Genomic DNA, 25,825 nt, shown 5'->3' on the forward strand with positions numbered 1-25,825 from the left:
ACACCGGGATCACAATTTGATTTGTTTTGTATTTGTCACATACGCAGAATACAACCTTACTGTGAAATGCTTACTTTACAAGCCCTTAACCAACAACGCAGCTCAGAAAATTGAGTTAAGAAAATATTTACTAAATAAACAAACAAAAAATATATTATTTAAAAGTAACACAGTAAAATAACAATAATAAGGTTATATACTGTACAGGGTGTACCGGTACCAAGTCAATGAGCGGGGGTACAGGTTATTCAAGGTCATTTGTACATGTAGGTATGGATAAAGTGACTATGCATAGATCAAACAGATTAATAACATGGGGCACCACGGAGAACTTTATTTAAGGAGTTCCATCTTCCGAATGAACTCTTAGAGATCTCTTACATTTCAGTCATCAATCAGTCTTGAATTATTCTTTACCTTCTATCAGTCTCATCTGAACGTCGTAAAATTCTTGGTTATCTGCACGAACCCTAGTTTCCACAATGAATCAGCAATATACAAATTGGCTTAATAATTTATTTACTAACAGAAATACATTACAAACAAACAGTAGATATTGGTTACTATCAATGCTAGAAAAGTCCCTAGAGGGCTAAGCGGATATGACGGCTTGGTCGACAAAGGAAAGGAGTAGGTACTGAGAAAGAGAGCGGGATAAACAAAATGGATACGCTACACACAATCTATAATTATATTAATTGCAATGTTAATCCTTTGCACATGAATGGCCGCTCCTCGAGAATAATTGCAATGTATATATATTTACACCCGTATGTCTTTGTGGCCTTCTCTGTTGGAATCCTCGATCATCCTGTAGGGTTCATCAGAGTCTCTGGTTAACTTTCCCAGAAGTCACAGTGCCTTTCGTGGTTGTAGGTGGTTAGAATGGATACTTCAGAGTATCATTCGGAAATGTTCTCATAGAATAATATTCTCATTGTAGATTTACATAATTTCTAGCTGCAGACTAGTAACTAGATTTGCTCTTATTCTGTAGTGATCGATAGTGTCACGTTCTGACCATAGTTATTTTGTGTTTTCTTTGTTTTAGTGTTGGTCAGGACGTGAGCTGAGTCGGAATTCTATGTTGTGTGTCTAGTTTTCCCGTTTCTATGTTTGGCCTGATATGGTTCTCAATCAGAGGCAGGTTTTAGTCATTGTCTCTGATTGGGAACCATATTTAGGTAGCCTGTTTTGTGTTGGGTTTTGTGGGTGGTTGTCTTCTGTCTTCGTGTGTCTGCACCAGACAGAACTGTTTTGGTTTGTTCACATTTATTGTCTTTATTAAACATGATGAACACTAACCATGCTGCGCTTTGGTCCTCTCCTTCGTCCACAGAAGAAAGCTGTTAGATAGTCTCAGAGTTTAACCATTTCCAGCCGTGTAGCCAATGCTCCACGTGGTATGGTCTTGTCCTTTGGTAGAGTTTTAGTGCCAACTATTTCAACATGTCGCATCAGCTGCGTGTTTTCTAGTTTTAGAAATTGAGCCATTTGCAACCTTAGCATACACAGGGGTTTGCGTGGTCTGGTGTGAATTTCATCAGGAGTGGGTTTTATACATTTCAGTAGAAAAGGGTGGTTCCATGACACCTACGTAATGATTTGGTTAACTTTATATGAAAAACCCATACTCTCATATAGAAGGTTAACATCACATTAAACAAACTATTTGTGAAAAGATGTAATCACAAACGTTTCACAATACTTAGATGTAAACCTGACAGCTGGGAAATGTACACTTTTAGAGATACAGTTTTTCCTGTCATAAGATCAAATGAAACACACTCGTCATAACTGTCCCCTAAGTGTCCACGGACCATTCTGAAAAGTAGAAATATTGTTTAATTCTCCCATTTTGGGGATTAGTAGTTGGCCAAGAGGTTCTTTTTTCTCTTACACTCTCTCAATCGTGCATGGCTGTTTCTACAAGGTATTTATGACCTGTCGTAAAGTTATAAAACTGTAGAGAGAGAGAAAGGACTATGATCCTTCCCCCAGGGCACATCATGACAGTCCCCTTCTGCTTGGTTGAATCTTGTGATGATCCTGCAAGTTGCAAACCCACATAAAAATAATGACCACGTGATGTCCTGGTTGTGGATCATTGTTGCGGTGTCTGGTTTTTGGCCTTGGTAGGCTCTCTGAAAACGGAGCAGTCCACCACAAGAATGGGCAGTGGATATCTGGTTGGTGATCGCATAAACAAAGCATAAACAAAAGATATACAAAAAATTGTTATCACACCAAAATCATCTAATTGGACTGTATTCTATATATGCCCATGGTCCTAGCAAAATGACCCTATCATGGCATTGTCTAATGTCATCTCTAGAGCGTTCCTAATTTGCAGTGTGTTGCTTAGGGCACTATCCTAAGTTGATAACTACATGATAAGTCTACAGCTGTAAGGCACCAGCTTTGGGCAGTCTACAGGGATAACTTAAGAACCTTTGTGGAGAAACTGGTGAGTACTGTAGCTGTAGAGTCAAAGGCCTCAGAGTACTTTTCAACTTTACTAAGGCTGGTATTTTGTTCGGACTCTTAAGTGACCTGAGCATAAATCCTCATTAAACGTTCAGTTGTACGTGTGCGTTTATGCTTACATTGGCGCACATGCCAAGGGAAAGAACCAAGTATCCTAGTAGGTTGCAACCTGATGTCATCAGATAATTTCCAGGTCAATGCCTGGAGGTCAGAAATATATGATGTTGACCTCAAGACATGTGTTAAGGTGATCTGTAGTAGTATTACTACACATCACTGTGTCTTACACCATTGTAGCGGTGATAGGTATGAAGGAGTTTATTTCATAGCTATGTTATCCACAGAGAAGCTAACCTCATGCCGGAAGTACTCTCTAAGCACTGAACCAGTCGTATGCGGTGTGATCATGGTTCATGACTTCTAATAACTTTCCTCCTGAATGAAGGGTTCTCTTTATTATTTGTTTATTTAATTGAACCTTTACCTAGGCAAGTCATTTAAGAACAAATTCTTATTTACAATGACGGCCTACCAAAAGGCAAATTAGTGGCATATGTGATTCCCTTACATGTGTTGCAATCTGAGTGACTACTAACTGTTACGGCTCTCGTTTGTAGAATGACCGGACCAAGGTGCAGCGTGGTAGGTGTACATTGTATTTTTATTGACGCCGCCAAACAAAATAACAAAGACAAAAGTGCACAGTCCTGTCAGGCTCAGATACTAAACAGAAAACAAGATCCCACAAAACCCAAAAGGAAAATGACAACTTGTATATGATCCCCAATCAGAGACAACGATAGACAGCTGCCTCTGATTGGGAACCACACTCGGCCAAAAACAAAGAAATAGAAAACATAGACTTTCCCACCCGAGTCACACCCTGACCTAACCAAACATAGAGAATAATAAGGATCGCTAAGGTCAGGGCATGACACTAACTCCTCTGTCGCTATTATCAATAGCAATTTGACTTGTGAGGTCTCTAATCCTCTTACTGATTGTTGCTGGACTGACTGTGGTATTGGTACTGGTACTCAAGTGGACCAGTTGTCCTACCAATTTATTCTGAAATGTTATCCTACAGGAACACATGATTAGAGCCTTTTACTATTTGAATTGTAGTTGAACCTACACATGGCAAGGCATGACTATTTTTGCGATTTGTTTTGGAGGTGAAAGACCACTGGACTTCTTTTACGACCAGTGTGGTACACCTCAGTAATATCTTAAATGTGTTCTAAGATAATCCCCGTCTAGGGGTCTGTCTGCTCCTCACTGTTATCATAGGGGAGTTTACAAATATATATTTTTTCTGCTCTGCCGGCCTCATACGGTGTTGCACTTGATCTCGGTGAGGCTCATCAAGGGTCTGGGCTAGTATTCCCCTTCTTTGTGTCTCGGGAACAAGTGATACGTCCTGGAAGTGTAGTTTCAGCATGACTCTCAATGTGAGAGGCGAGGTAGTCTGAGTGAAACCTTGAAGTGTAGTGTCGCATCGTTCTACTTTTAACCAACATTTTGTTGGCTTCAAAGCCCTTTTGAGATCATTGAACAATGTTTGAGAGATGAGCGATATTGTCGTGCCAGAATCAATTAGTGCATAACAAGTTAAGCATTCCTCCAGGACTGTTTCCAGGTATGGCCGTTTAGAGTTGCGTTTAGTGGACATATTCTCCACAAAGTGGAGTGGTCATCCGCAATGGCGTGATGCGCCATTTCTGTTCAAGGTGAAGGCAGATCAACTTTTTTGATTTTGAGTGGGCTTGGCTTTAGCGAAGCATTTGACCTTTTTCTTCACAACCTTATATCAGAGTCTATAGACAAAGCCCGTGGGCTTGTTTAATGATCGAGCGGGCCCTGGATAGGGTCTCGAGTGAGAGCGGGAGACATTCCATTTTTTACGTCCTCGCTAAGGGTTTTAATTCCTGCTGACCTGGTGTCCGGCAATTCCCCGTCTAGTCCTTGTGACTTGATCATTTACCCTTTTCCCAAATGTTTCTCACTTTAGTTTTTCACATAGCAGAACTTCTAGGGAACATTGGTCTACATTTTGATTGTCCTTTAACCCTTGGTTACCCTTGTGTTCTGACACTTTGTGTGGGTTGGGTGCAGGACCGTAGCGAACAGGTCGATTGTAGTGGTAGTCGTTTCGATGGCGACGTACTTTACAGTTATTTCAACCTCGGTGGTTATTGGATTCGTGGTTTCGTGGTACAAACCGTTGTTGTGTGTCGTCTCTCAACGCTCTAATACCTGATAACGCACCCTCTAACTGGAGTGAGTGCTCCTGGTCAAACTTCAAAACCGAGTGGTCAGGGCGCTTAATGTGGTGAGCTTTTGATGCCTCAAAAGCTGTGCTTACTAGCTCTTTGAGTTGTAAGATAGGCAAGCCAACATGGGTTGTAGGTCCCAAGTAGGTAATGAAGGTGGGATACTTGTTCGACAGAAACATTTGTTTGATTGGTAACAGCTCTTCCATTCCAGTTTCACTGAGTAGGCCAAAGTAAGCTAAATGAAGCCTATGATAGTAAGCTTGTGGGTGTTCATTCCGAGCTTGTTTGACAGTGTAAGCCAGTGATCTATCGTGTTTGCGAGTAGCAGAACCACTGAATTTTCATTTCAAAGCTGTGGCAAGTTTATCGTAGTCGTTAAGCACATGCTGCTATTGTAGACGAATGAACCTCATCACGTGTCTATTTGACGTTTGCTTCAACAAGTAAACCCTGTCAGAACCCGTAGCTTTCGGGTAGCCATCCAATGCATCCTCTATGTCAGCTAGGAACGTCTCAGTATTGTTTGGCTGACCTGGAACGGGGTCAAAGGTGGGGAAATTCTTGACGAATTTGTCAAGGCGTTCTACACCAAGCGGACGGATAGGGTTGGCTTCATCCTGTGGGAAAATTGGGTCCGAAAGGCCAAGAGGAGAAGCCAAGCTTTGCCTTTGCTGACGAAGAGGTGCCATATTACTCAGTGCCGAATGGCCAAGAGGAGAAGACTGAGGGACACATGAGGGAGGCAAAGTCTCTGGGGGCCAAAAATACACACTGCCATCTAATTATGTAAATTAATTTCACATCAGTTTCCAAATCTAAGAGGCGTAGTTTACTATTATGCAACTTGATGTTAATGTTTCCTCACCCTTAAAGTAGTCTTATGGGCCAGGAGAAACTGTAATCCATGGTTCAGTTTTCTTTAAACAGCCACCACAACCTAACAATCAAATCAAGCCTAATTGTATTTGTCACATGGTTCGTAAGCAACAGGAAAGAAAATAAAGATATAATAGAAAAGTGGTAATAAATACACAATAAGTAATGATATCTTGGTTATATACACGGACTAACAGTACCGATTTGATGTTCCGCCGAACAAGGTAATTGAGGTAGATATGTACATATAACTAGGAGTAAAGTGACAGATAGCAGTAGCAGCAGCATATGTCACGAGTCAAAAAAGTTGGTGCAAAAAGTAACTTGGCAAGTCAGTTAGGAACAAATTGTTATTTTACAATGACGGCCTACCCCGGATAACCTTTCCCTAACCCAGACGACACTGGGCCAATTGTGCGCCGCCCTATGGGGACTCACGATCACGGCCAGTTATGCTAAAACCGAGCTCAAACTCGGGAGCCTATTTGGTTATAGTCCGGGTAACTATTTGGTGGACTATTTTGCGGTCTTATGGCTTGTGGGTAGAAACTGTTCAGGGTCTTATTTGTTCCAGACTTGGTGCATCGGTACCGCTTGCCATGCAGTAGCAGTCTATGACTTGGGTGGCTGGAGTCTTTGACAATTATTTGGGCCTTCCTCTGACACCGCCTGGTATAGAGGTCCTCGATGGCAGTGAGCTTGGCCCCAGTGATATATACTGGGCCGTACACACTCTGTAGCGCCTTGCGGTTGGATGGCAAGCAGTTGCCATACCAAGCAGTGATCAACCTGTCAAGATGCTCTCAATGGTGCAGCTGTAAAACTTTTTGAGGGTCTGAGGGCTCTTGACAAATCTGTTCAGCCTCCTGAGGGGGAGGAAGGTATTGTTGTGCCCTCTTCACGACTATGTTGGTAAGTGTGGACCATGATAGATCCTTAGTGATGTGGACACTGAGGAACTTGAAGCTCTCGACCCGCTCCACTACAGCCCCGTCGATGTGAATGGGGGCGTGCTCGGCCTTCTGTTCCCTGTAGTCCACAATCAGCTCCTTTTTCTTACTGCTGTTGAGAGAGAGGTTGTTGTCCTGGCACCACACTGCCAGGTCTCTGACCTCCTCCCTATAGGCTGTCTCGTAGTCTGTGATAAGGCCTACCACTGTTGTGTAATCGGCAAACTTAATGGTGTTGGAGCCGTGCGCGGCCACGCAGTCGTAGGTGAACAGGGAGTACAGGTGGGTACTAAGCATGCACCCCTGAGGACCCCCATGTTGAGTGTCAGCGTGGCGGATGTGTTGATGCCTACGCTTACCACCTGGGGGCGGCCCATCAGGAAGTCAAGGATCCAGTTGCAGAGGGATGTGTTCAGTCCCAAGGTCCTTAGCTTGGTGATGAGCTTTTGAGGGCACTATGTAGTTGAATGTTGAGCTGTAGTCAATTAACAGCATTCTCCCATACAGTGGCCTTCAGAAAGTATTCACACCCCTTTACTTTTTCCACATTACAGCCTGAATTTAAAATGGATTAAATTAAGATGTTGTGCCACTGATCTACACACAATATCCCACAATGTCAAAGTAAAATTTTGAATACCACTCTTCATATTTTCAAGCATGGTGATGGCTGCATCATGTTATGGATATGCTCGTCATTGGCAAGGACTAGGGAGTGTAGGTGTTCATCGTGTCCAGGTGGAAATGGGCAATGTGGAGTGCAATAGAGATTGCGTCATCTGTGGATCTGTTTGGGCAGTATGCAACATATGAAACGTATGCCTGGGCAGAAGATATCTCAGAAGAGGAGATGCTTCAATTCATAGGCACCATTTTTTTCTAGGTCAACACCAAAATGTGTACCAAACCCAGTCTAAAAAAGTAGAAACATCAAATATGAGTCATCAACAACAAAACAGTATGTTCCATTTGATCCAGTCAAATCAAGACACATGGTGAGTGACAACATGTCTTGGGGAGAAAGACAATTGCACTCTACTGGTCTTTTCATGACACTGAGTGGAAGTGGATGTTTCCCCTTAAGTCCTAGGCTTCAGAAGTGTTTTACTACAAACAAATGGCCTTTCATCCCAAGCTTCAGGCAGGGAGAGTTGGTCTGAGCCTTTGAATTTTACAGATCATGTTTGGTGTGTTTTGTGCCTAAGGAATGTTTGACAGACACCCCCACCTCTACATCCCACCTTTGTCTCACACACACACACACACACACACACACACACACTCACTCACTCACTCACTCACTCACACACACACACACACACACACACACACACGGGTAATTGGTGGTCTCAGAGTCAATTAATGGACCCCATAGATACATTCAATAAGGTAAACTAGGACATTAGCTATAATATACTAAAATGGTGTATCTGACTTCTCTCAATTGTTTTATATGATGACATGAACAGATATGCTTGTCAGTCACACTTAAATAGCATAACCCAATTTAAACCGAAAAAAGTGACATTATGTTGGAAACTTCCCTAATTACAAAAAACACGTGATCACATTGACAGAGACTTGCATGCGCTCTGATTGTGTCCTTCCGCTGCCAACAAAAGAACTAGCCGACTACAAAAAACGTAAATTGACAATACACTGACTACGATATAAAACTTATGCAAATAAATAGCTATTCTGAGAATCAACAATTATTTATTTGATAGGAAGAAAGTGTTTTTGATTTCGCTCTAGAACTATATATTTGCGGCGGTAGGATATTTATTTTAAAAACCTAGCCTGCTCTACATTTTCTTCCTCCGTTGGAAGCCATGATGGAAGCTTGAGAATTCAGCTGGAGAGAAACGCGAAAAGATGGTCCCCAGGACATAGCTATCTGTCAGACGAATCTGTGCTCATATTTGATCCCTGTATAGACAATATAAATGCACGGTGGAGCCTGTCACTTTTTCCCGGTGTAGTTTAGCAAATAATTCACGACGATGTTGATTCGCTAGGAGGTTTTTTGATTAAAAAAAGGGGGTAACGTTAGCTAGCTAGTTACTATACTGTAGCTTGCTAACGTTAGCTACGAGTGGATACTGTTGCTGTCCTTTCCGAGAGTAACATTATTCTTCAAATTCGAGCGCCGGAGAGTTTTCTCTCCTCGCTGTCCGGTCAATCACGGCGGCTACTGTAGATCAAGAGGTTCGGACCGTCTCTTATACCATACGGTTAGGCGGGAGGAGAATTGTATGTATTTTTCAGGGGGGATTTGAAAACAAATTCCAGGATTGGGAAAGTTGGGCCTGCGTGGAGGAGCAGAGCAAGGCCCGTCTTTATGATCCAGAGAAGACATTCTAGTTAGCTAGTTAATCCTACTCACAACGACTACCACTGCTAGCTTTGCTAGCTTGTCATTGCGAGAAAGGAGCTGCAAAATCAAAAGCGCAAAGGGCGAGCGAGAGGCAAATCAAGCGAAAGCAACGATACTTTTTCATAAATAGACTCCTGTCACTAAGTTAGCTACAATGGCTTCGAAGATAAAATTAATGGTCAGCCGGAACAAAAGGAGATTCCAAGAGGATGGGTTCGACTTGGATTTAACGTGTATCCTTTTCTTAAATAACTAACGTTAGTTTATCATACAGTAAACTAGTCACGTGAGTATGCATATTGTATCAATTCAATAGCGATGATTGCTTGCTAGCTAACGTTAGCTAGTTAAGGTAACTGGCTGTTTTTGATAAGCCGGAAAGCATGTTTGAAATATGGTGGATCTGTCAAATGAGCACGCAGAAATGTCTGAATCAAGTATGTATGACATCCAGTAACTACCTAGCTAGTTGTCATTATCAGGTACAGTGCCTTCGAAGTATTCACAGCCCTCGACTTTTTCAACATTTTGTTACAGCTTGAATTTAAAATGTATTGCATTGTGATTGTCACTGGCCTACACGAAAAATACCCCATGTCAAAGTGGAATTATGTTTACAAATTAATAAAACATGAAAAGCTGAAGTGTCTTTGAGTCAAGTATTCAACCCCTTTGTTATGGCAAGCCTAAATAAGTTCAGGTGTAAACGTTTGCTTAAGTCACATAAGTTGTAAGGACTCCCTCTGTGCACAATTTTTTTATTTTTTATGACAACCTCCTCGCTGTACCCCACACATACAATTATCTGTAAGTCACCCAGTGAATTTCAAAAAGATTCCACCACAGAGGCCAGGGAGGTTTTACAATGCCTTGCGAAGGACATCTATTGGTAGATGGGTACAAATAAAAAAGCAAATGTTAAATATTCCAAAAATGTGGCAAAGAAATGAACTATGTCCTGAATACAAAGTGTTACGTTTGGGGTGAACAACACATTAGCACAGGCAAAATCTTAGGAAAACCTGGTTGTCTGCTTCCCAACAGACACCGGGACAAGTTCACCTTTCAGCAGAACAATAACCTAAAACGCAAGGCCAACTGAATATTGGAGTTGCTTGCCAAGACAACGTTGAATGTTCCTGAGTGGCCTAGTTAGTTTTGATGTAAATCGGCTTAAATCTTTAGCAAGACTTGAAAATGACTGTCTAGCAATGATCAACAACCAACTTGACAGAGCTTGAAGAATTTTTAAACGAATGTGCAAATATTGTACAATCCAGGTGTTCAAAGCTCTTAGAAACGTACCCAGAAAGACACAACTATAATCGCTGTCAAAGGTGATACTAACATGTATTGAGTGGGTGTGAATAGTTATGTAAATTAGATTTCTGTATTTTATTTTCAATTTGTTTGCAAACATTTCTAAAAACATGTTTTCACTTTGTCATTATAGGAAATTGTGTAATGAAAAAAATCAATTTGATACATTTTGAATTTGGGCTGTAACACAGCAAAATGTGGAATAAGTCAAGGAGTATAAATACTTTCTGAAGGCACTGTAAGTTGTGTTACGAGTAACATTAGCCAACACATTATTTTACCAATTTAGCTTGCTAGCTAGGTTCAGGTTAGCAGCCAGTCATTATTACTCAACTTTGTTGGCTACAAATTGTCAATATAGGTATGACTACTTTGCTACTAGATAGCTAATGTTAGCCAGTGGTGTAAAGCACTGTAAAAAATACTTGAAAGTACTACTTAAGTAGTTTTTGGGATATCTGTACTTTACTATTAATATTTTTGATAACTTTTACCTCAGTACATTCCTAAAGAAAATAATATCCTTTTTACTCCATACATTTTCCCTGACACCGAAAAGTACTTCTTAAATTGGGAATGGCTAGCAGGACAGGAAAATAGTACAATTCATTCACTTATCAAGAGAACATCCCTGGTCATCCCTATTGCCTCTGATCTGGCAGACTCACTAAACACTGCTTATTTTGTAAATTATGTCTAGGTGTTGGAGTGTGCCCCTTGTAATCCCTAAATTAAAAAACAAGAATTGTGCCATCTAGTTTTGTTTAATGTAGGGAATTTGAAATATTTTATACTTTACTTTGAATACTATATATATATATATATAATAGTATATTTTAGTAATTACATTTGCTTTTGATACTTAAGTATCTTTAAAATCAAATACTTTTAGACTTTTACTCAAGTAGTATTTCACTGGGTGACTTTCACTTTTACTTGAGTAAAAGTAATGATATCTTTGATAGAAAATTACTCAAGTATGACAATTGGGTACCTTTTCCACCACTGATGTTAGCCAACCGTCCGTAATGTAAACTAACATTTGGTTTGCTTGCTACAGTAAAACTTGACTTATTTGACAGTGCAGGGAAGCTGGTTGGCTGCTGTAACAATGTTTTCTTCTCTTAGATGAAATATAGATGACATGAGGCATATTTCTAGCTACCTAGCAAACTATCTAACCTATTGGCCAGCTAATCAACCGCAAACTTGGTTTGCGAACACAGAGACTGCGTTTACATAAGCTGCCCAATTCTGATCTTTTACCCAATTATGGGCAATATATCTGAATTTGGCTGCTTGTGTAAACGCAGCCTGACAGTTCTGGGATGTTGGCCCAAAGGCCAATGTATCACAGATTTAATCATTGGACATGTTGGGAAGCAATCGATTTGAATGTTTAAGACGGTGCAATGCACCTTTCGAAAAGCACTGTTAACCAGATTGAGAAACTAAATATGTTCTCATGAATTTGGCAATCATGCAGCATGTGCTGCTAGTTAGCTGTCAAACGTGATCTAAATTAGGTTCCCTTAGGGTATAGGGAACATATCTGGCAACCTTGGATAGAAAACATTTGAAAACGTGCTACTGCCGAAAGAGCCTCAATTCAGTTCATGTTATCTTTATGCAAATTATTAATTCAATATGCCAATTTTCAATGTCTAGCTTTTCAATGAATCACTATACTTTTTACAAATAACATTCACACTGATGCACCACTTCCTGAAAATTCTTAAATTAAGAAGATCTAATGCTAATAAAGTCCAAATGGAATCTGCATGATTGGATTTTGTTAATTTATTGAGGTTAACTTCAGAACATCCTCATGTATTCTGTCAAGTGACATAAGTGATCTAGGCCTATACTGATTTTGTTAATTTTGTTAATATGCTGGTGGTGAGAATGGTAGTCCCTTGCTGCAGAACATCTCATACCTGGCCCTGATATTGAAGACACGTTTAAGGGAGTGCACTGTATGGGTTTGGAGGAGAGATAGTGGGAAGAGTGGACACAGGGATTGTGTTAATTGTATAGTTTTCTCTGACATGGATTATGTGCACAATGTTTATTTGGAGCAGTTTTTTGTGCACTTTGCAAAAAATCTAGGGACTCTAATGGCCTGTATAGTCCTTTTTATCTATGGTGTGGTAGGATGGTGTTCACCCTAATGGCAATACCTTTGACGGTTTAGTGAGGCATTTGTACAGTTACTTGTGGGCCTGAGCAAATCAAAACGACTTGTCCCACAGTCTGTTTGAATCCACTGGTTGTGCAGGCTATACAGTATTATAATGTAGAGACCATATTGATGTAAGTTGCGGCACAGGTTAAGGGGGTTTTGCTTTACTTTTCTATCTTGTTTTAAAATTGATACTTACATGTGACTAATAGGAAAACTGGTCACTGTCTGAGCATTAAGCTTACCCCTCATTGAAAGTGTCAAATGCCACTATTCTGTTTTGAATGGACACCACTCACTGGAGAAAGGCATTTATGTCAATTCAACTCAGTTTATTCCCTGCACCCATTCAGTAGAAGAAACCACAGATGAATGGATAACAGGCTGATTGTGTAAAGATGCTGTTATTGAGATATTGATATCAGATTTGTCCGTTTCTGTGGGGTTTTCTGCTTGTGAGATAGACGCGAGGGTCATTCAACCCCAGTAATTCCTCTGTTGATGAGCAACAGCCAGTCAGTGTGAGTCCCCTCTCTGCTGATCTAAATTCAGGCACTTGTGGACGCAAACTTTTTTTTATCGGATTTGGCATGGTGTCTTAAAACAATATGAGCTCTTTGCAGTTATGTAATGCGGTAGGGATGGACATTTCAGTTAACCAGTCAAACTGTAGAAAAAATAACATCCAAACAGGAAAATAACGTGACCAACAGAAAATACTATGCATGCATACAAGGAACTGACATATTTCATTACGAGCTTAATGAAAATGTGCAACAATAGCAAGCCCTCCGTTTTACAGTCAAATGGCTATTATTGAACGTTCAACAGCTGTAGTGAAGCAGGTAATAATATTTTATTTTTAATACATTTACCAAAATGTAATTTGTGTGAACACTGTTCTAAGCAACGCACCTAATGCGAGCGGTTCCATTTGTGACGTAGATGAACGTCTCCATTAGAAACTTAGAAAGAGGGAGAATCTAATAGCAACAACTAGGATGGGTTGCTAATATGACTATGATTGTGCCTTTGGCTTCTGGACAATGAAAGAAAGTTGTGAAAACCAATAGAACAGGAGAGAAATGCTGCTTAATGGCATGAGGAAGTATTTATAAAATAATTGCATCCATGTTTCTATGGTTGGATTTTGGCTAGGCTAATTTGAAGCAAGGTAAGACGTTCCACATTATTTCAAGTTAAGTAAAATGTTCAGGTTTCAAGCAATGATACTGCCTTAAGATCACATTGCAATGTGGTGGGTGACGAGCTGATAGCCTGCCTACCGTTGACTATAGCCTATACATGCGAATAGGAGGCGCACTTGAATTGAGAGTTGAGATTGAGATATATAAATAGTAGCTATTTTTAATTATGGCCATCAAAACTGTTTGACGCCATTGCATTTAGAATTATTTGTTGCACAATGACTGGGTTTATTTATAAAAGCATATTTAATTCCAATAGCAGCTTTTTTAAAGGGTCTGCTCTCGTGTTGTCTGACAGGTGATGGGACATTCCGCTCCTCAAACTAGGCTCTGTATGCTGTGCATGTGTGATAAATAATTTATCCTTTTATTTAACTAGGCAAGTCAGTTAAGAGCAAATTCTTATTTACAATGACGGCCGAACCCGGATGATGCTGGGCCAATTGTGCACCGCCCTATGTGACTCCCAATCACGTCCGGATGTGATACAGCCTGGATAATAAATAAGATGCATGACGACTAACAGAAATACACACGTGCCAATTTAATTCCACTAAGTTATGCAAATTAACATAAAGACCGATAAGCATGACTGGTCAAATGTGTTTTCGACAGCTAACCGATTAACAGTTAACCGTTTATATCCCTATAATACAGTATCAGGGTTCTGGGAATAATCCTTATAATAGAGTCCCCATCCCCAACCAACCACCTGCCCTCTTCCCCACATTCTCTCTACTCTTATCCACCCTTCCCATATCATTCGCTCTCTGCCTGCTCCTCACATTTTCCCTTTTCAACTCTCTCCCCCTCTACTCTCTTTTTTTTCTGTTGCCCAGCCGTGGAGTTAGCTAGAGCACAGAGCTGTGGCAGGACAGCTGAAAACGCCAGAGAGAAAAGGCGTTCCTGAAATGTCCGGTTTTTAGAGGAGCTTCCGTCGGGGGTCCTGTATGTGCGTTTCCTCCCAGCTGCAGAATTCCGAGCCCCCCGTGCCCTGGGCTGTAGCTCCTCTAGGAGCTCTGGAGCTTTTTAAAAACACTTAAAATAGTCTGAGTGGAATGATTTTGCCAGTAGGACCAAAGGCAGAGGTGGAGGTTGTAGCCCATTATGTGGTATAGAACGGCCTGCATTTGGTTCCTAATTAGGTCTTTGAGGCATTAATGGAAATGATTATGTTCCTCTATGTTATAGACAGGCTCATATGCTGAAGGCCACAGGCAAGTAGCTTGGCATTATGCAAATACTATAATAAAATCTCTGCTGTGTTTTATTGAATTAATGCAATGTATTGTGTTCCTCTTGAATTTTAATGCCATAGCTGGAATTTGGTAGATACTACGCCTATCTGACATAGGGCATCATATTCTTGCTAGTTTCATTCAAATTTTGGTCAAGTTACATTGGATCTTGGCAAATGTGTTCATCACATCCACAGATACTGCCATTGTACTGTGTGTTTGTGTGCATGCATTATGCAGAAATTAGAGGCAGTTCAAGGGAGTCAAGTCTTCACCTTTCTCACCAGAGTCGTCAGTGGTGTGTCAAATCTTGGAGACTAGTTTTAAAATGATTTGCTCCAAAAAAACAGACATTAAATTGGAGCTGTTTGCCATTCTATTTCTGACACGGTGACACAGGAAACGTACAAAAGGGTGACCTTTCGTCAGTGGTTAAAGTGCAAAATCCCACGGCTTATGTAGGCAGACAGGCTTCAGAATGTCAGTTACAGATAGAAGTGGAGATGATGTGCAATCAATTCAATAATGTTTTGAGATATGACATTGAAGTTGATATGGACATGATCGCACATAATATGGTTGACATTTGTCCTCCAGAGACAGAAATGAGTTTAGTAGTTTAAAGTATCTTTCAAAAAAACGCAGATGCACTAGAACATTTTCAATATGCAGCTGAAAGTAACAGCTTCATTTTGCACTTAATGAGTGTGTGGGTTTAGCAAAATGGTTGGTCAATAGAAATGTTTTTGCAATCATCTTAAGTCGTACACAGTGCCATTGAGATGGTATTATTCAAGATATTTTGATGTGCAGCCTAAACCAGTGATTGTAATGAATTTTGGGGTTACAATTAGCCTGTTGCTATATTTTACTCTAAAAATAGGGATCCAGAATTGCTATGTCTTTAGTTCAATAAATTTGCATACATATTTTGTGTGGCTACAAATAGGCTATCACAAATAGCTACAAATAGGCTAATTCCTTTAGGGCTAATTTGCCAACTGAGGAAGTGGAAACTCCAAATGCATTAGCTAGGTTGAGGAATATAATATGTTGCTAGTAAGCCATGTAATTGGTTAATCTAACAGCAAATGTAATAACTTTGTAGCATTCCCAATGATGTCTAGGCCTATGTAATCACTGTAAATGGCAGATGCGTGCTCCCCCGTTCCGCATATCTCAAAGCCCATAGCCTACCAGATACTTTTGTTTAAAAAACGGCACTCAGACAGTCAATATTGAGAGTTGAGAAATAAATGTAATACAGAAAGCTGAGAACCTCTTCTCTCCAACAGTCACAACAGTAGTTGCTTTTGGAGAAAAACAAATATTTTGTAAAGGTTGCTATTACAACACATTTTTTCTCAGCCACTAGCCTACTCAGAGCCTGCAGGAAAAATGGGCACAGGCAAGCACTTTCATGCACTTTAGGCCAGGGTTTCCAAAACTCTGTCCTGGGACCCCCCTGGGTGTACATTTTGGTTTTTGCCCAAGCACTTCACAGCTGATTCAAATAGTCAACTCATCAATCTTTGATTATTTGAATCTGCTATGTAGTGCTTGGGCAAAAACAAAACGTGCACCGGGGGGGGGGGGACACTGCTTTATGCTAGTTTGACCAAGTCATGATTTCAGCCACCCCATAACAGAATGTTTTGAATGAAGTAACCAGATAGAATTTGGAGCTTGCGCCAATGTGACCAATTAAAAATTGAACTTGACAATTCAAGTCAAAGGGTGGCAAAATGTAACCACCCTGGAGCCCTGTTCGTCGCTGAAGTCACCCCATCAGCGTGTTTCACTGCTCCACTGTTCCTCCCCGTGAACCCCATAACCAATTGTCATTTATCCCAACAAGATACTTTTCTTGTCCGTCAAGGCAGGGTCCTCATTACTCTTACATTTGATCTGTTAAATATTCCATGTGATTCGGCTGGGGCTGCAGGAAAATTAAGCCCAACATCTGCGACGATCTCAATATAACTAGGGCTCTATAAATACATGCAGGTCAAGCTGTGTAAATTCTCCTAGTGCACCCACATGTGGGCCCCGCTTGATTAGGAGTGCTCCGGTCCTCTCGGCCTCTCTCTCGCCCTCACACAGCCAACACCATCTGTTATTCTACTGATCACAACCCTTCTGCCCAGCACTGTACTTTCCCTTTCTGTTCATTACTGCACAATGACACCCACATGGTGATACAAACGTCATGATGATATTTCTTCAGACCTTTTGTGATAGGATTACGTTGTAAGCTAGAGGTTTTGGTATTGTATGAGCTATACAGTGCATTCCAAAAGTATTCAGACCCTTTGACTTTTCCCACATTTTGTTACAGCCTTATTCTCAAATGGATTACATTTTTTTCCCTCCTCATCAATCTACACATAATACCCCATAATGACAAAGCAAAAACATGCTTTTATATTTTTTGGGATCAAATTTATAATAAAAAAATAAATAAACATAAGTAAACTGAAATATTACATTTACATAAGTATTAAGATCATTTACTTTGTTGAAGCACCTTTGGCAGCAATTACAGACTCAAGTCTTCTTAGGTATGACGCTACAAGCTTGGCACATCTGTATTTGGGGAGTTTCTCCCATTCTTCTCTGCAGATCCTCCCAAGCTCTGGCAGGTTGAATGGAGAACGTTGCTGCACAGTTATTTTCAGGTCTCTCCAGAGATGTTCGATCGGGTTCAAGTCCGGGCCACTCAGGGACATTCAGAGACTTGTCATGAAGCCACTCCTGCCTTGTCTTGGCTGTGTGCTTAGGGTTGTTGTCCTGATGGAAAGTGAACCTTTACCCCAGTCTGAGGTCCTGAGTGCTCTGGAGCAGGATTTCATCAAGGATCTCTCTGTACTTTGCTCGGTTCATCTATCCCTCGATCCTGACTAGTCTCCCTGCCGCTGATAAACACACCCACAGCATTTTTGTTATTTTTTATTTAACTAGGCAAGTCAGTTAACAACAAATTCTTATTTACAATAACGGCCTACCACAGCCAAACCCGGACATCGCTGGGCCAATTGTGCGCTGCCCTATGGGACTACCAATCACGGCCGGATGTGATGCAGCCTGGATTCGAACCAGGGACTGCAGTGACGCCTCTTGCACTGAGATGCAGTGCTGCAGAAATGGTTTGGTACACTTCCCCAGATCTGTGCCTTAACACAATCTTGTCTCTGAGCTCTACGGACATTTCCTTTGACTTCATGGCTTGGTTTTTGCACTGAGATGCATGGTCAACTGTGGGACCTTATGTAGACAGAACTGATCCTATCCAAATCATGTCCAATCAATTGAATTTACCACATGTGGACTCCAATCAAGTTGTAGAAACAGCTCAAGGATTATCAATGGAAACAAGAAGCACCTGAGCTCAATTTCGAGTCTCATAGCAAAGGGTCTGAATTCTTATGTAAATAAAGTATCTGTTTTTTATTTGTAATACATTTGCAAAAATGTCTAAACCAGTTTTTGCTTTGTCATTATGGGGTACTGTGTGTAGATTGATGAGGGGAAAAAATAGTTAATACATTTCATAATAAGGCTGTAACATAAAAAAATGTTGAAAACGGAAAGGTGTCTGAAAACTTTCCAAATGCACTGTATAGGATTTTCTTCTATCTGTGTGTCCTTGACCCAATGGTGACCACAGATATCTATCCAAACATCATTGCTATGGGCTTTCCTGCAGAGCGACTCGAAGGAGTGTACAGAAACAATATAGACGAGGTTGTACGGTGAGTAACAAAACAATCCAAGTTGATAAAGTATCCTGAGGTGTTTTACATTCTCATTAGATGCATTATGTTGTCAATTTCTGTAGTTGCGGAATGTTTTGAATGTAACTACCTTTTACCTCAACAGGTTTCTTGACTCGAAACATAAAAACCATTATAAGATTTACAATCTGTAAGTATACCGCTAAACACTTAAATGCTAATATCAATGTTTTGTTGACAAATGAATTGCTCCTTCATGACTGCTGACCTAATATCCTTCCTATTTCAGTTGTGCAGAACGACACTACGATGCTGCCAAATTTAACTGCAGAGGTACGCCGTCACAAACAAAATGTTTTTAGAGCCAGGTTGCTTAAAGGAAACTTACTCTTTATATTTCTCTCTAACTCTCCACCCGCCAGTTGCACAATACCCCTTTGAAGACCACAACCCGCCTCAGCTAGAGCTCATCAAGCCGTTCTGTGAAGACCTCGACCAGTGGCTGAGCGAGGATGACAATCATGTGGCGGCCATCCACTGCAAGGCAGGGAAAGGCCGCACCGGGGTGATGATCTGCGCCTACCTCCTGCACCGTGGCAAGTTCCAGGACGCCCAGGAGGCACTCGACTTCTATGGGGAAGTGCGGACAAGGGACAAGAAGGTCAGTGACAGTGACTTGCCAGGGGTGGTGACTAGTGATGGGCATTTTACATGATTTAACTATTCAAATAATATGACATTTTATTATTTGTTCGGATATCCGGATAGTGATTTATCAGTACGACGCAAATGCACATGGCAGAGAACTGAGGACAGGCTGTTTTTTATTCTCTGCTTGTTTTTTGGCTGAAAGCAACAGTGAAAGAGAAGTCCAATTTTTGCCATGATAGAACTGATTCTGTTACAAAAAGGTTTTCTGATTCATGTTTTACATTCATCTGGGTCAGTTATTGTGGGAACTCTGTTAGGTGTGCTCCTGTAGTTGTTATTCAAAGTGGTGAAAATAGCAAACCAATGTCAATTCATTTTTTTTGTCAAAATTTGCCTAAAAAAAAAAAATCACAAAAAATGAACACAAGTAAACGAATAATAACGTCAGTTCGGATATTCAATTAACCGTGCCCATCCCTAGTGGACACTAGACGCTAGTACTCGGTGTGAGAATTTTTTAATAAACGCAGACTAGGCCTAGATCGTCTGTTTTGTCATAGACCTGCCGTGATCAAATTTTTACATTGACATTTTAGTCATTTAGCAGACACTCTTATCTAGAGCAATTTACAGTAGTGAGTGCAAACATTTTCATACTTTTTTGTACTTACAAGCGCCATGCTCTACCAACTGAGCCACACAGGATTTCAAAGACATCTTTTTCACAATCTGTATATCCTATTCTTTGTGGTAATTATTAAATTGCGGTCATTCCCTATCATTGACTGTTTTTGTTGTCTTTCCTTTTCAGGGAGTGACGATCCCAAGCCAACGGCGCTACGTGTACTACTATAGCCACCTGCTGAAAAACAAGCTGGACTACAAGCCTGTGGCTCTCCTCTTCCACAAAATGGTGTTTGAGACGCTACCAATGTTCAGTGGAGGCACCTGCAGTGAGTCACTCATGTTTAACTTGAACTCCGACTCAGGGTGTAGGCATGTAGCTCTTTAAATGGTGTGTATACGGCCACCCACGGTAGTAGAGAATGGTGCAGGTCAACTTGTGTAGTGAGAGCATAGAGTCATATTATGTACTTTACATTGAAGCCAACGAAGCTCTTGATCAGTTGCTTGTACTCTTTAAGAAAGATGGCTAGATATTGATGAGAAAGAGAGCATGGATGACACTATTCTCAGCTGCGTTCAGCAAGGCTGGCTTCTACCTGCTTTATCCAAATTGTGACATGTTTATGCTCTGCAGTTCAGAGGAGGAATTCAGTACGTGTAAATAACAAGTCACCAATGACCTCTTACAGATAGCAAATATAATAACTGCGTTTATTGTTGTCCAGGGATTTTCAGAAAGACAAAGACTTCAACTCCTAGCTCAAGTAGACATTTTCACCTATGATCTTTAATCAAGAGATGTAGTGATCTATGTTTTTCATCTAATAGAATGTGAATGACTATGCATGTACATCTACTGCATGTAATTTGCTTGGCTGAACTCTTCTGTGAAACAATGATTTTAATATCTTTCCATTTTGGTCATATGAAATATGGATTTCTGGTTTAATGTGCCTGAGTCACGGATTATCTTCTTGTTTTTTCTCAATATTTCACCTTTTTCCTCCTTGGATTATCTGTGATGCTCTAACCTAGCATTTGAATGTGCTCAACTGCTCTGAACTAACCCTTCTCTTTCCCTCTTAACACTCCCTAGAGAGGGCCCTATTCTGAGTTTGACGTTCTCTATTTGCAAAGACCTAGATAGAAAACATCATGTTACTTGTTCGCACTCATTTTAAAGTATTGGCTAAATACTGAGGTGTATTGTAGTGATGTGCAGATCAGCTGTTTGTTCACCCCCCCAAATCTGAGGCCTGCACTCGACCCTAACCCGCAAATATTGAAAATGCGCTGTACCGTCAGATGGCACAACAATTTTTTGAAGAGGTCTTTTTAGATAGGTCCATGTTTCGTCTGATAATTTCCGACATTTTGTTAGGCTATTTGTTAGTCAACTTGTCTATAAATCGATACATGCAGCTTCTCTTCTGTCATTACTTGTTTCCCTTAGACTAAATAAACCCTTTCTCAACAAAATGTCATATATCGATAGAATGAATGATTCAATCTAGTTGGCATCGGTAAAGTTTGCTTTCTGTTTCCTCTTTCATCTCTGCTTCTCTACAACGATGTTTAGGTACTGGGGAGAAAATGCAATAACTAAAAAATAATAATAATAAGATTTTCAGTACAACATTTCCTAATGACATTGGTTTGACTGGTTTTAAGGAAATGTAAATCTGTTGAAATATTATCAGCTTTTATGATGCTGATAAAGACAGCACATATACAGATGGTCGTGTCCATTCTCTCAGGAAGCTAAAATAAATCAATCCTATTTCTCCACTCCTGTTAATATTATATCAGGCTATGAGCGAGGTTATAGAGCTACAGTGTATAACCTCCTGGTCCCTAAGCATCTTTCCAGATTCAGTTAGGCTACTATTCAATTTAACCCATCTGAACAGTAGAGTTACCTTGATGTGCCATATTGATATCCCTGTCTTGTGACTGTCAAGTGTATATAGAGGTTCACAATCATCACACACAACATAGCCGGACGGCACTGCAATCATCCTACCACTTCCGCAAATCTTGCCCAAACATTAGACTACTGTTCTTGCCCTCTGTTTAATTTATTTTCAACTCTCCATTTCACAGCTTTTCTCTTATTGAATTCAACTCTTAACATGATCCTTTTTTGCCTCAGTCGATTGACATGAACCTTTTCTGCCCAAGTTCCCAAAAGCATTTGGCAATTACAGTGTTTGGCCCTAAAGCCTAGGCTTAGGCAACGCACTAATTCCAGATACAAAATAATTAATGAAAACCTCAATGTAGACTATAGATATAAATTGCACATTGCATACATTTATGTATTTGTTATGCATTTTCTCTTTATTTAATCCTCCCGCCACCCACCTGCCCTTCATCCACACAATATTTAATGACCCATAACCCACCCGCCCAAGCGGGTCCTGTGGGTTATGAGTCAACCCGCACATCACTAGTGTATTGGGTGAGAAGTTCATTTGGAGAGAACTTTCCTTTTTCAATGGACTAGCATATAAGACTAGCTAGCATATAAGGCGGTTCTCATTGGTGAATACATTATCACACATTGTTAAGAATTAAATTGGCTAGATGCAGGTTTCTACCATTGGGATTTATGGTGGTCAATTGAGATGTTCTTGGAATATCTACAGTCTGAAGTTCCCACATGTTCTTTTTCCTGTGAATTATTAATGTATTGCACCATGTATCCCAAGTCTTGTGGACTAGATTTAACTTGATATCTCCATTTGAAAGCATTGTTTTTAGATATGTGGCTGTGTATGTATATAATTGATATCCTAGCATATATATGTACTGTTAGAAGTGTTCCTGCTGTGTTCTGAAGGCCCAGCTTGCCAGCCCAGCCAGGCTGTGAGTTAATCTCCTTCTCTCTCTCTAAGGGGACAGTACCGTTAAAAACAGGAGCGAGCCGATCCCTCTGGGCTTCAAGAAAGGGAATTGGCATTGGGGTAAATGAGCCTTTCATCCGTTTTGATGTCCTTCCCTCATATACTGTTCATTTGGCTCCAGTTCCAACAAGAACTAAAAAGGTAGAACTTATTCTAGTGAAGGCTAGAAAAAGGAGTTGTAGCATTAAAACATCATTGCAATGTGGAGGCATACAAAGACCAACCAACCACCCCCTTATGAGAGGTTTCAAACTCTTACAAATGTAAGGCTATTGTTATAGAAGAAAGCACAACAGTCATCAGAATGGGGTCCCATGTCTTTAGTTCTGGTTCTTTTTGGGTGCTATTTGTGGTCTGGTTATTTCCCCCTATCCTCCTTTGTGGTCTGGTTCTTTCCTTCTCTCCTCCTATTTTGGAAAACACGGTTTTAGAGAACTCCCAACTAGGGGTTGCTTTTGTAACTGTCATGGCGGCAACTCCAAGACTACTAAGACTTGTATCCTGTCTTGTCTGGTTCTCTCTACCACCATTACCCTTCATTGCAACCTCTCTCCATATCTCTGAAACACTCACCCCTTTTAGATCCTCAGTTTGTGGTGTATCAACTTAAAGTCAAGATCCACACATCCAACCCGGCTCACACGCGGAGGGAAGAAAAGCACATGTTATTTGAGTTTCCCCAGCCGCTGCCCGTCTGTGGAGACGTCAAAGTGGAGTTCTTTCACAAGCAAAACAAAATGATGAAGAAGGTTGGTTAGTTCCGCCTGTCACATGAGTGTCTCTAATTTCCCCCTGGGTTTCCTTGGCTTCAGCTGTTATGGGGTTTTCAATTGCTGCCCCATTGTAGTTATTGTCATAATTGCAGTGTCACTCCAATGTTTACCTGGTATTTTATCATAAAAGGTGTTTTATGTGAGTCCCTTATAGTATCATACATGATAGTCGTAATGACGTTAAACCGCACTCTGATGTTATAATTGGCTAGCTTACCTGGAAATGTATTGAATCATGTTACTATAAATAGCTGATAAGGATTTTCACACTTATGTACTGTAAATGTGTAGCTTTTCTAAGCCGGCATTAGCGTGGTAACTATAACCACAATGATCGTCAGACATACTCCATTACAGTTAGTACCTCTCCCTCTCCACTATCCAGGATAAGATGTTCCACTTCTGGGTTAACACCTTCTTCATCCCCGGGCCACCGGAGGAGAGCATGGAGAAGGTGGAGAACGGGTCGGTGGTGGTGAACGATGTGGACGGGGTTCAGAACCAGTCCACGATTGGCACCCCTCCCCAGGCCCCGCAGAGTTCCGAACGCAGGGACAGCGGCAGGGACAGCGACAGGGACTACCTCATCCTCGCGCTCACCAAGAATGACCTGGACAAGGCCAACAAAGACAAAGCTAACCGCTACTTCTCACCTAATTTCAAGGTGAGCCATTTAAACTAATGTTTGTAATGGAATCTTTTATTTAACTAGGCAAGTCAGTTAACAACAAATTATTATTTACAATGATGACCTACCCCGGCCAAACCCTAACCCAGGAAACGCTGGGCCAATTAATAATATGAGGAAGGTACTGCAAATCTGTTGTGTAAATCTCTCAATTGGTCTTTACGCTATTAGAATCCTGATGAAATTGAAACATTGGTTTTCAATGACAGCAGTGCTGAGTTCTATTGTTTGACAAGGTTCCTTGTTCTGATATTATGGCTTCCCCTTTCTCTCCCTGTCTCGCTCCTTTAGGTGAAGTTGTATTTCACGAAAACCGTGGAAGATTCTTCGAATTCCGAGGCGAGCACTTCGACATCTGTCACTCCAGACGTTAGTGACAACGAGCCAGACCATTATCGATATTCTGACACCACTGACTCTGATCCGGAAAACGAACCTTTTGATGAGGAGCAGCACACGCAGATCACGAAAGTGTGAACTCTTACTTTTTTTTATAGGAACACGAAGAAAAAGATATGTACACCAGAGAAAAAAAGGAGCAAACTTGAATATGAACTCAAAAGAAGAACCTTTGTTCCCCTGCTTCCCCCAAAACAGCAGCAGAGCATCATGTCAAATGCCAATTTTAAAAGAAAAAAATAATATTCTGACCAATATATTGTTTTTAGGACTCTTTTCTTTGGCACGGCCATGTACCATGCGCGAGGTATTGACGTTGTTGGGGGAAGGTGCTGTAGCTGTAATGTTTATATATATACACATACATACATACATACATACATATGTAAACAAACTTTTTGGTGTCATAGACAATGGAAAAGAGTAACAATCAGGAGGACTATGCTGCTCCTTCTCCTGTCGAAACCAAGGCCAGTGCTGCAGTCACTTTGTTTATTTTCCCGTCTTCTCTCCCTCCCTCTTCTCTTCTACCCCCTTCACCACACCTCTTCCCTCATCCTCCTTTACTGTGAATGCTTCTCGTGCTCTTTGCAAGCTGTCTCACACGACGATTACCTTTGGCCTTTGTGCAGTGGAAGCTGCATGCAGGCAATGGGTTGGGGGCGGGGCTGGGTTATGAGTCTGTGATGTCTAAAGCGTTGCCATTCCTTTCCGTACTGTTTAAATTATGCAGAACAAGGCATCCTATGTAATTGTCAGTTTTTTTTAAAATCCTAAAATAATAAAAATATAATACACAAAACAGCAGGGAGACAAGTGTTTGCAATGTCAACACTTTATATACATTTAAAGAACCGTGGCGGTATGCATGTATTGGAATTTAGCACCCATCCCTAATAAATGTATGCAATGTCATCCTTTCTTAGACACAAGCTTTTCAATGTCTTTTAAGATCTCAGGGTTACCCTGTGGATCATTTGTCATAATGGACTTCCTGGTGCCTTTGGAGTGAATTGCATCATGGAAGTTCATGATGTTTTATGATTTAAGTGATTTCACACCATCTGCACTGTGTGTGTGTGTGTGTGTGTGGGGGGGGGGGGTCTGTTATAGAGTTACAGTTCATGTAAGGA

At 40.8% G+C, this 25,825-nt stretch overlaps 1 protein-coding gene across 2 annotated transcripts; it reads left to right on the forward strand.

Annotated features, from left to right (window-relative positions):
- The first annotated feature begins 8,176 nt into the window (after positions 1-8,176).
- LOC110528986 (phosphatidylinositol 3,4,5-trisphosphate 3-phosphatase and dual-specificity protein phosphatase PTEN) lies at positions 8,177-25,619 on the forward strand. Of its 2 annotated transcripts, XM_021611148.3 has the most exons (10): positions 8,177-9,199; positions 18,582-18,666; positions 18,794-18,838; positions 18,938-18,981; positions 19,071-19,309; positions 20,111-20,252; positions 22,824-22,892; positions 23,415-23,581; positions 23,991-24,269; positions 24,585-25,619. In XM_021611148.3, the coding sequence occupies exons 1-10, from the start codon at positions 9,121-9,123 to the stop codon at positions 24,768-24,770; spliced, it is 1,335 nt and encodes a 444-aa protein (XP_021466823.1). In that variant the 5' UTR covers positions 8,177-9,120; the 3' UTR covers positions 24,771-25,619. The 2 variants fall into 2 exon arrangements, with proteins under 2 accessions (XP_021466823.1, XP_021466828.1); XM_021611153.3 differs by lacking the exon at positions 22,824-22,892 and having other exon boundaries at positions 8,188-9,199.
- The last annotated feature ends 206 nt before the right edge of the window (positions 25,620-25,825 follow it).

Source organism: Oncorhynchus mykiss, chromosome 1 (genome assembly GCF_057628025.1).
Source record: "Oncorhynchus mykiss isolate SJ-2025 chromosome 1, ASM5762802v1, whole genome shotgun sequence".
In the NCBI taxonomy this organism is placed as follows: Eukaryota; Metazoa; Chordata; class Actinopteri; order Salmoniformes; family Salmonidae; genus Oncorhynchus; species Oncorhynchus mykiss.

Bases quoted from the DNA above. Each gene is read 5' to 3' on its own strand.
- LOC110528986 (XM_021611148.3), top strand. From the start codon at position 9,121: ATGGCTTCGAAGATAAAATTAATGGTCAGCCGGAACAAAAGGAGATTC. The intron at 22,893-23,414 runs GTAAATGAGCCT...CACCCCTTTTAG, and splicing joins GAAAGGGAATTGGCATTGGG to ATCCTCAGTTTGTGGTGTAT. The intron at 23,582-23,990 runs GTTGGTTAGTTC...TCCACTATCCAG, and splicing joins AAAACAAAATGATGAAGAAG to GATAAGATGTTCCACTTCTG.